At 28.5% G+C, this 11,549-nt stretch overlaps 1 protein-coding gene and 1 pseudogene across 4 annotated transcripts; one reads left to right on the top strand and one right to left on the bottom strand.

Annotated features, from left to right (window-relative positions):
* Positions 1-5,488: 5,488 nt before the first annotated feature.
* Positions 5,489-6,417, top strand: LOC146958769 (agamous-like MADS-box protein AGL62). 3 transcript variants are annotated; one of them, XM_085740294.1, is made up of 2 exons: positions 5,489-6,005; positions 6,093-6,417. In XM_085740294.1, the coding sequence occupies exons 1-2, from the start codon at positions 5,489-5,491 to the stop codon at positions 6,200-6,202; spliced, it is 627 nt and encodes a 208-aa protein (XP_085596420.1). In that variant the 3' UTR covers positions 6,203-6,417. The 3 variants fall into 3 exon arrangements, with proteins under 3 accessions (XP_085596420.1, XP_085596419.1, XP_085596418.1); XM_085740293.1 differs by having other exon boundaries at positions 5,489-6,034; positions 6,113-6,417; XM_085740292.1 differs by having other exon boundaries at positions 5,489-6,417.
* Positions 6,418-9,433: 3,016 nt separating this feature from the next.
* Positions 9,434-10,234, bottom strand: LOC146958768 (agamous-like MADS-box protein AGL62 pseudogene; annotated as a pseudogene). Its single transcript, XR_015024727.1, has one exon. The product of XR_015024727.1 is annotated as an agamous-like MADS-box protein AGL62 pseudogene (transcript).
* Positions 10,235-11,549: the final 1,315 nt, after the last annotated feature.

Below are 11,549 nucleotides of genomic sequence, written 5' to 3'. Positions count from 1 at the left end.
AAATTGTTTTGTAAATATAAATATAAGGTAGTGATGACAATCTAAAAATCGTTTAAAATCACAATCTATATCGACTTTGTCCACTGTAGGTTGATGTATCTTCTAGCACGACTGAACATTTGTTAGTTCAAAATGTAATTTCCTACTATTTTTTATTTGTCCTTATCGTTCAAGGTATTTTCTTTCTTTAGTATTTTTTTTATTGCAATGAAATGACCATATTAAAGGATCATTTCTAAGTATTATCTTTGCACAATTATAAACCTAATTGTGCAAGATAATACTAAAAGAAAATTTCACCATGATATTGGAAATTATAACGTCTTAGCAAGATTAAATATTTATATAAAGTGCTCTGTATTTTTTTTTTGTGCCTAATAAAATTACTGAAGTTGGTGTTGATGACAATTTTAATCTTAGTTATATTTTTGCTTAAATTTTCATAAAAAAGGACTCAAACAAGATACCAAACACACTATTAGTTCATAATTTTTTGATTGGTTGAATTAACTGCATATAGTGCTTTTACTGTAATGATCAAACATTACTAATAAGTCTGTCAAATAATGAATGTCTTTTGACTTCGCCATTACGCACATGAAAAAACTTACTAATTAACACTTATTTATCATCACATGTAATTATCCAGATGATATGTGTTTGTTTTTTGACCAACTATAACAAGTCGCATAAATAATTTGATGCTTTATTTTATACTTTTGATTGAACCAAATCTATGCAACAAAAGTTACTTAGCGAAACTGGTTGTTCCAGACAACTTAACAAAATTAGTTAGAACATTAGGTAAAATAAATGGAAAAAGTTTGAAATTTACAAGACACTATCAACAAATGTAGATCGAATCAATCTAATGTGACACTTAGTAACCATTAGGTTACTCGACAATCCTCAATACGAGAACAAACTCTCAAGAAAAAAATTAGTATAAAAATATATTAGAAAAACATGATTAAAAAAATATTTTTTTGAAGGAATGATTAAAAAAATATTATTACATAAAACTATAATAATAATAATAATAATAATAATAATAATAATAATAATAATAATAATAATAATAATAATAATAATAATAATAATAATAATAATAATAATAATAAAAATAATTCAACTACAATAGAAATTATATTAGTTTTTGAAGAGTAGAAGCAATATTAATGAAATATTTATTTAATTGTAGTATATTAAAAACAATTATAATCAAACATGATAAAATAAATATACATGTTAAGAACAATAGAAAAGCGGAATGATGGACACACAAATACTTGTCTATTCTAGTCATTATAATGATTTTGTTGTAGCCCAATCTAATTTGGGTTTGGGTATTCTCAATTTTTACTTAAAAAAAAGGTGAATTATGGAGTATCATTAATTTCACTAGTACATGTTAGATTAGTGTTTTTTTTTGTTTTGAAAAACCGATTAACCAGTACCTTTTTTTTTAAAGAACTAGTATCTAGGTTCAAAAACAAATCAAGAATAATTATTATTTATTTATACAAAAAATCATTTGTATAGAAAATGACATACATGAATCTTGAATCTTAATAAATCAAGGTCTGGGGTTAGCTGGCATTTGACCTTAAGTGATAAATAAGCAGTAATGAGTTGTATTTAGTTATTTTCAAAAATAAATAAAGAATTTTTCTATAAACCAATTGCCATACATGTAATGTAATAAGTTTATTTTTTAAAGATGTAATGTAGTAAGCTAATATGCTTTTTTTATCATAATAAATTAAATTAAGGATAACTATTACTTTAAAAAATTAATTTATTTAAAAATTTATACTTTTACCATTTAAATTATAATATATTTTATTTAATCAGCCAAGGTAATATATTTTTAGGCATGTCATAATTTTAATTTATTGCATAAAAATTATACTATTTTATAAAAGTGACAACCAGATTTAAACTATTCCTTAAAGAATTTAGAAAGAGAGAAATTATTTTTAAATAAAGTTATATTAATAGTTATTTTACCATCGTCATTCAGAAGACTTGAACTTTGTCCTAAATACAAGTTCTAACTCATTAATACTATGATCTAACATATTATATACATTTTTTTTGATAAAACACATTACGTACATATTCAAACTAATTGAATAGCTGAAGTAAGAGAGACAAAACATGAGTTACTAACACTCCTCCTATCGATATATCACCTAGCAATAATAATAATAATAATAATAAGAATAATAATAATAATAATAATAAATAAAAAATAATAATATTTTATAAAACTGAACATCATATTCAAACTATAATTAAATCCGTCTCCGCAAATTTAACTCAGTTGGTAAAAATAACGTATGATATATTTAAGGTCCGATGTTCAAACTCCAAACATAAAAAAAAAACTATAATTAAATCTATCAGTTATCGCACTCATGCTATCAATATTACGTACATATTACATGCAGACAACCACTTCCTATCTGTAACATATTGAAAAAGTAACCACCAATGTACCTGTAAGATATTAGTAGTAAATGTTTAACACTAATATAATACAAAAATTTGGATCGATCTAATATAAACCTTTAAAAAATGACCTAAAGGCAAACCTTTATCGATCTTAGTAAAAAATAAATTACATGATAATAAAAAATAGAGTGCAAATATAATATTAATATTTTATTATAATTTAGTAAAGTCCACCTTCAAACAAAGTCCATATGAATATAAACGTGTCCTAAAACAACATGGCATTTTAAAATTACTTTTCACTTTTCTACTGCACATAATCAATAAACTAATTTTGGTCTTTTCAAAGATTATTATTTTTTATTTTTTTTCTTTTGAAAGAAATTATTTTTTGTTCTTTTGTCTATTGAATCTCATGTGATATCAATAATTACCGTTAAAAAAACAAAAGAAAAACACAGTATTGTAAATTACCGTTTACTGCTTTTGATTTTAAAATCATATTATTTGTCCTCAATTTTTAGAATATTCATAGTAAATAGTATTTTCGAATAGTTTTTTGATAGACCCGGTAGTCTATCAAAAAACCATTGGGTTTATGCTCCCCTAAAGCAAAAAACTTGAAGATTTCTACCGTTGAAGATGAGATTGATCATCCAAATTGATCGAGCTTTAAGTTGGATACCAATTTTTTTAAAACATATAAAAACTAATATTTTCTATCATCGATTGACTTAAATTTTTTATTTTATAAACTAATCAAATAATTATCTTAAAGGTTTGATAATTACTGATGTTTACGACAAGTAAAGAATAATATGACATTGAGTATCGTGAATACTTCAACCATGTACAAATATAAAATAACGAGGACCTACTATATTGTTCGTAGTGTGTGTCTATATCAATCTATCCATATATATTTTAAGGATTGAAGCAAATTTTTCCTATGTTCTTGATAGTTAAAACTCAAAATTTTATGATATAAGGGAGGATAACATAAAACTTAGAAAGTAAATGTAAAATTTGACGTGTATATTATTGGAGGTCTATTAATTTAGTTAACTCCTCCAAAAACAGACTTATTTTCTATTTATTTTAGACTTTTCCCACAATATTGTCTACTCATCATAGTTACTTAGATAATTAGAATGTGATGTGATTTTATGAGAACAAGTTACCTCATTTTCTGCTTTATTAAATCAAAACAAAATGAGAATCATGAAAGTATGTATCATTGATTTGACTAATACATGTTAGATTAGTTTATCGAGCAATTTTTACTTGGTCACAACCCCAAATTAAAAATATTTGGGCACACATACATAAGTGGAGAGAATTAAAAGAAAAATAAATTAGTCACACCATTTTTTACTTTTATCTTTAAATTTTTATTATGTATGTGTGTGTGCCTAAGTCATTTTTATTTGTGTTTGTGACCAACTTAGACTTTTTGTTAGTTCATTTATGAATGGTAAAACCATAAATTTTTATTTGACAAATGGATCCACTAGCTAGGTTAAATAGAGAATTAAGCATACTTTTTTATTTATGTAAACAAATTATTTGTTTGGAAATTATATACATGAATCTTAACAAATCAAAGCCTGGGGTTAGCTGGCATTTGGTACTAAGTGATGGAAAAACAATAACGAGCCCTATTTAATTATTTGCAGAGTATACATACAAATTACCATACACGCAATGTAATGAATTAAAGATGATTTTTTATCAGAATAAATAAAATTAAAGATAATTATTACTTTAACAAATTAATTTATTTCAAAATTATACTTTTCCTTTTAAATTCTAATATATTATAATTAATTAAAATAATTTTTGGGTGTGTCATAGTTTTGATTTATTTCATTATAATTTAAATAATATTTTTTAAAAGTGATAAGTAGATTCAAATTGTTCTTAAAAGAATTGATGAAGATGGAAATTATTATTAATTAACCCAACACTAATTATCATTTTTACACACGTCTGTGAGAGAAATTAAACTTCACTTTGAACTAAGAACTCAAACTTATACACATTCCGGTCACTATTATGAGCATAAGAATTATGAAAAGATTTCGAAACGGGGTATGAAATGACACATACAATAAATAACATATATTTTTTAAAAATATAATATTAAGTAGTGAAATGTTTAATACAAAATATAAATAAAAAAATATGGAGTTTTCAAATTAATATTTACTCTTCTACCACACATTATCTTCAATAACCTAACAACGGTCTTTTTATGGGTTATTTTCAGTCCTTTTGTGGTTCGAATCTCATGCGATAACAATAATAATTTTTCCATTTTAAAAAATAGAACAAAAAAATAATAATCGCAATTCGTATGTTACCATTGGCCGCTGATTTGATAGTAAAAATTAAATGATTCGCATTCATTTTTTAGAAAATTCATAATAGCTATATAATATTTTCCATCTCGCGAATTTTTTTTATAAACGTAAATAATATTTTAAATGTCCGACAATTCATATTTATCGTATCACTTAGTATATTGCCTTTTTATTTTTATGTCAAGTAAAAAAAGGCAGGCTACAATGGATACTTCAACTATGTAGAACATCACCATTCTTATCATTGTACTAGAATTTCTTTTTAATTTTAAAATATATAAAATAATATGAACATAATTATTTCAAATTCTTGGAATTATCCAGGTACAATTTATTTAACAATTGTTGAATAAGCTAAGGTATATATATATAATTGGAAAAAGAACAATTTTTTTTAACATTGAATTATCTTCCATATAAGCCATGCAAAAAGAGATTTCATGATAATCTCTCAATCTAGCAAATATTTTAATGTTAATGAAAAGGCACAACGTTTGAAAAAGAACCACGTCTAGAAAATACACTCACAAAATTTGGGCGGAAATATACTCACAAAATTTGTCTATAAAAGGACTCCTTCACACCCAATTCAAATGTACCATTTCTTAGTCTAAATTTACAAACATACTCACCCACCCTTTTCTTTTCTCTCTTTTTGCGCTTCAACCATGTCGAGTGGAAGGAAAAGCCGAGGTCGCCAAAAGATTGAGATGAAAAAAATGACCAACGAAAGCAACTTGCAAGTGACTTTCTCGAAGCGCCGTAGTGGGCTCTTCAAGAAAGCCAGTGAGCTTTGCACCCTCTGTGGTGCAGATGTTGCTCTCGTTGTTTTCTCACCTGGGGAGAAGGTATTTTCGTTTGGCCACCCCAATGTTGATACGGTCATAGATCGTTATCTCTCTCGAGTCCCGCCCCAAAACAATGGTACCATGCAATTCATTGAGGCTCATCGCAGCGCTAATGTGCGCGAGCTCAATACTCAGCTGACTCAGATCAACCAACTACTGGACATCGAGAAGAAACATGCTGAAGAGCTGAGCGACTTGCGCAAGGCGACCGAAACTCAATTTTGGTGGGCTGGTCCCGTTGATGGGATGAATAGGGCCCAACTTGACTTATTCAAGAAGGCTTTGGATGAGCTTAAGAAACTTGTTGCTCATCATGCTGATAGGCTTGTAATCCAGGGTGCTCCTACTCAAACCATTCAGTTTTTTGTTGGAAACGGTTCACCCTCGAACATGCCTCTCCACCATCAACCAAATCCTCCACAAGCTCAGATGTTTCCAGCACAGTTTTTTCAGAACCCTATGTTGCAACCTCATTTGTTTGGTTTCAACAATATGGGGGGAGGAGGTGGATATGGACCCTCCGGATTCTTTTGATCCGAGCCCTTAGATCCGCCTTAAGATGCCCGTGTTAATTTGTTTTTATGTTTCAAATTGTTTTAAATTAATTTCAATTGGAGCACACATGCTTAACCTAATTTCATGTATGTGACTTGGTTAGGACAAAATCTTAGTGCTATTGGGTCTTTCATTGTCTTTGTTATCTAGTTGGAAGTTGAAATTGTATTTGTGTTTTATTATTTATTATTCGAATAAAGGGCATCTTATTTATCTATATTTCCATATCGCTTCAAAATTGTATTTAATCTCTTTAAGTCCAATATGAATTTGTTTCATTCCCCCGTCATTTTTTAATCATCATTTGTGAATTTCAAAATCATGATCAAGTGTAAAAAAAAAAAGTGGATCAGGGAATAAAGATTAGTATTTGTGCTAAAATCAATTAAAATTTGTTGGATAATTTACATATTTTTTGGTTTCCACAATTTATTCCATTGAAGATAATCTTATTTGAGATATGTTAGACACAAATGTGGATACATCTTTCAGCTGCCATGATGTGCTAATTTAACGTCTGTCGTTAGACCAAACCTCTCGTTGGTAATTTAAGCGTTATAATGATGCATGTAATTAAAAAATTTAATTCATTGTTAAAGGGTTCACTATATGTAAGCTTTATTGTAAATTCTCATTGAGGTTGGTGGTTCTTTTTCTGACTTTTTATGAGGTTCATATCCGTTAATCTAAACTTTTATCCGCAAAAAACTTTGATACACATTTGTACCATTTAGTTAATTAGATTATATTAAATGCTTGAGATTTATGCTTAAACTAGTCAAAATTTTATTAAATGATTTGCATTGAAGAGCATAATTTTAAATTTATTTTGTTTTCCATCCGATACGTCTCTTCAAAAGAACGACTAAATTTTGAAGAAAATAGTTTGATTTTTTTTGGTGTATGATTGAAGGTACAAGAGTTGTGTGTATATGTATTTAATTTTTTTTTTTGTATAAGAAGAGTTGTGTTTATTGGAAGATGAATTACTGCTACAAGAGTTGTGTTTTTTATATATCAAATTTTTAAGATTGATATATAATCTATGTTTTGGTCACTCCATCATTATCATTTTCAGGTTTGAGTTCTAATAATTTTGTGTGAGTTTTTATGATTTTCTTTTATGGTCTTGCATTTTTTGTTTGTGTTCAATTGTTATCTTTGCTTCAAGTTTGTACTTTATGTGTTTGATGAAATATTTAATAATGACTCATTTTGTTGATAATGTAATTTGAGTAAGGAGTGTATTGTTGTTCTCACCAAATTCAACATTCTTGTTATCTTACTAAAAACTTGTCAATATGTGGTTGAATTGGTCATTCAAAGGCCACCTATAGTTGAAATGAGTGAACACCATCAACAATTTTTTTCCTCTCTTTTTCCGAGGATGTATGCAATTAAATACAGGGGATCTTTGGTTATTCTTTATCATTGGCCATATATGTGAAAGAATTTAGTTTTTTTAAATCGCAAATAGATATATAATATATAAGAAAATGAGAATGAATATAAATGGTTTGAGAAACACCAGAGGTGACCAAAAGTCCAACAAAAAAAAAATAAAAAAAACATATGCAACACCGTTAGAAAAGCTAAAACAGCAACATCTCAAAAACAAAATGGAAAGCCCCCAACCTTCCCAGTGTCCAAAAACAAAGGATAATGGATCAAACCCCACCAAAAAACTAGAAAACACCCGCAAGACCACCAACAAAGCTAAACCAACAACAACAACACCGTAAGAACAAAAGAAAAAAAAATACCCCTCCCTCCTGGTGACGAAAACTAAATGAAGAATAAACCAAACCTACTCCATCAGAAAGATGCGATACATAAAATCAATAAACAAACCAAAAACCCCCACTCAAAGGTAACCAAACATGCACTCTACATAGAGAAGCTACCAACTCCAAAAGAGAAGTGGTTCCACCATCCACTCATAATGAAAACATGTGAACCAGGGTGTCTCTCTAAAAGCCAATATCAGTAATGAGCTAGACCTTATGAACCAATTTCTCTACATGTAGAACCTTTTCAGAAAACATAAGATCATCAAGGACTGTTCAAATGGACCATACAAGTCAGATAAAACTAAACTATTTAATAACTTTTACAAAAGATTAAATTTGACAAATTTATTATCATATAATAATGTTATACGGTTAAATTAAATGGAAAAAAGAACAACATAAATTAGTAGAAAATGCTGGCTATGGCTATATAGGATAAATAAAATAGACATGTGCTACCTATTTTCAAAAATTTTGGGTCGGGGAGATTAACTATTTTTTACACTTGGGTTTTAGGTAAAAGGAAACTTAATTTTTTATTTTATAAATGTGAGCAAATACATAATAAATAAACAAGTATTTGGTTAATGAGCTTTATTAGAGCACATTTCATTCGTTAAAACTTAAGTTTGATTTATGATGAAATGATTATTGATAAGATTTTACTTACCATCTAATCGAACTCTGGATTATCAAGTCGTCTTCCTCTGTGTATCAGAGTGTTGACACCAAAAACCAATTTAAAAAAAAAAACTGAAAAAAAAAACTATTATTCATTTAAGTGACATTAATGATCAGTATAACAGACAGTCTCGAATGAGATTTGAACTTCGTGACTAGGGTTAAAAAAAATCAAATTCTTTCTTTTGAACCGACATATTACTTGTTTGGTTTTGCGTTGACAAAAATTGATTGAGTGAAATGATTCTGTACAATTGATTATGAATAAAATTTAGTTGAATATAGAATGATTTATGTTTGGATGTATTTTAGTAAAATTGGATTTAACAACAAATTTAAGGATAACATCACTTTTAGAAGACAAACTACAAATTTTAATTTTAAGTAGAAATAAATTCTACAAGCAAAATCAATTTTCCTTTTAATCATCCAAACATGATAAAATCAATTCAACCATCACTTGCGATCATTCAAAATTGAAACCAAACATTATTTATTTATTTATTTATTCATTATTACTATTATTTTTTTATATAGGAGTTGAACCAATACATTTTTATTTAAGCAACAAATTTTGTTGGGCTGATCTGGCATGCCCCTAGCCTGCCAATGTCTACTATGTTTACTGGTAATAGACAATTCTAGATTGGCATAGTTGGAGATGTCGAGAAGAATATAAATTAGGTTGAATTACACATCCTTAATCCTCGAAAATAATTTATAAGTAAAGATCACGATATGATTAAAAAAGATCCAAATTAAATTACCATTAAGCAAAATGTTAATTGCATTATACAAAGTGCAGACTGAAAAACACTAAAAAAAAACAAGAACCAACCAGGGTTTGGATCTAACATAGAAAACCTATTCCTTCAAAAAAAAAAAAAAAACATAGAAAACCTATGATAAACAAAAAGAAAGACTAAGAATTTATTCATGATCAAAAGAACAATTCAAATATATGACAGACATCATAAGTTCATCAGCCCTTTTAAGAAGCTTGCTCTTTAACTCAAAAATGGACACCATAAATTGTTCAAGCTCTTCACTACTCATATCATCAATTGAATCATTCCACCAATCACCTTTCTTCAAAAACTTGGCCAAAATTTCAACATCAGCTAGTTTCTTCTTCTCCAACTCTAACATCTTTAATGCCTCCTCATATTGTCTATTGTACTTTTCGTAGGTTGAAGAATTTCCTGTTGATTTTGAATCCTCAAATTCCATATTTCCTTTGATATAGCTATTGAGGATTGTATCGGTGTTGGGTTGACCAAAGCAGAATAGTTTGTCAGCAGGGGAGAACACAATCATAGCTACTTGAACATCACATAAGACACAAAGTTCACTTGCTTTTTTGAACAAACCTTGTCTTCTCTTTGAGAAAGTGACTTGTTTGTTGGATTCTTTGTCAAGCTTTTTGATTTCAATCTTCTTGCGCCCTGTGGTTTTCTTTCTTTGGTTATCCATATTCATGGTGAAATTGTACTCCGATCTTTTTAGTGAGAACTGAGAAGAAATGACTTGAAAATGATTTATTTAAAGGCAAAGGACCGCGTTGGTCTCATTGTAGGATAAAATAAGATCCTACAATTTCTCCCTAATCTAAGATTGTATATCAACTAAGTATTAAATCTTACACATTGCCTAAATATTTAGATTCCATTTTTATCAAGATAGTTTTAATTGTACGTAAATTAAAAAATTGACATGAGGTTTTATTAGGCAAGAAATAGTTTAGTTTATCAAAACAATTTTTGATTTGCTTTTTCCTAGACTAGAATTTCTGACTAATCAATCGTTCTTTCTAGTTTCTATTTTTTTTTTGTTAATTAATAAATCGTGTTTTTTCTAGGTGAATATGAGATTAACTCAGTTGATAAGGACAATACATAATATATTTAAGGTCCGGGATTCGAACCCCGGACGCCACCAATCATCAGGGCCGTCTTAACAAATTTGTTGGCCCCGTTTTAGAATTTAAGGGTTGATAAAAAAATTGAATTTTGGGCCCCCAAGAACTAAATAAGACAGTATAAAAAAATAATTAATAATAAAAAACCCTCTGGTGGGATTTGAAAAATAATTAATAATAAAAAACCCTCTGGTGGGAGTTGAAGTTGAACTCTCAACCATAGACTCCATCAGCGCGCCACTGAAGCACTAAGTTCTGTCTGTAATATTTTTGCATTACTTTTATATAAATGTTAATTAGGTGCCTTACATATTAAAAAAATGTTTTGGGCACCCAAAAAATCGAGGCCCGGTGACATAGCGCAACCTCGACGGGCTATATGGGCCGGCCCTGCCAATCATGCTTTCGAAATGAAAAAAGATTCTACAATTTCGCCTCCAAATGAAAAAAGATCCTACAACTTTTCTCTAGTAAGATCTTAAATCAATTGTTTTAAATATTACATATTGCCCAAATATTTAAATTCCATTTTATCAAAATAGTTTTGACTGAAGTAAATTAAAAAATCAGGACTGCTATATCTCGCGAAAGGAAATTCGCGAAATATCACGAACGTGGTTTTAAACGCTATTTGGTTCTTTTATAGAAAAAGTAAAAAAAAAGTAGTGGATAAATAAGTTTGGTCCGTTCTTCCTTGAATCAAAATGAAAAAGGTTGCACCGTTCTGTTGTATCACACAAGTTCCTATCCATGCTTCTTGAGCTTCTTTGTACATAGTATAAAACAATACAACTTCGAGAAACAGGAACTTGAAAAAATTAATAAGTAGTGTGACTCTTTGAAGGAGGTGATACCAATTGTTTGAAGAAGTCTTGAAATCATGGAAGCATAGAGAGAGAGAGAGAGAGAGAGAGAGAGAGAGAGAGAGAGAGAGAGA

The sequence above is a fragment of the Medicago sativa genome, chromosome 1 (genome assembly GCF_051527215.1).
Source record: "Medicago sativa cultivar Bolivia chromosome 1, Bolivia_mono, whole genome shotgun sequence".
NCBI lineage: Eukaryota > Viridiplantae > Streptophyta > Magnoliopsida > Fabales > Fabaceae > Medicago > Medicago sativa.
This window is presented reverse-complemented; position numbering and strand designations above follow the sequence as displayed.

Excerpts from the sequence above, each read along its gene's own strand:
- LOC146958769 (XM_085740292.1), top strand. The coding sequence starts at position 5,489 with ATGTCGAGTGGAAGGAAAAGCCGAGGTCGCCAAAAGATTGAGATGAAA.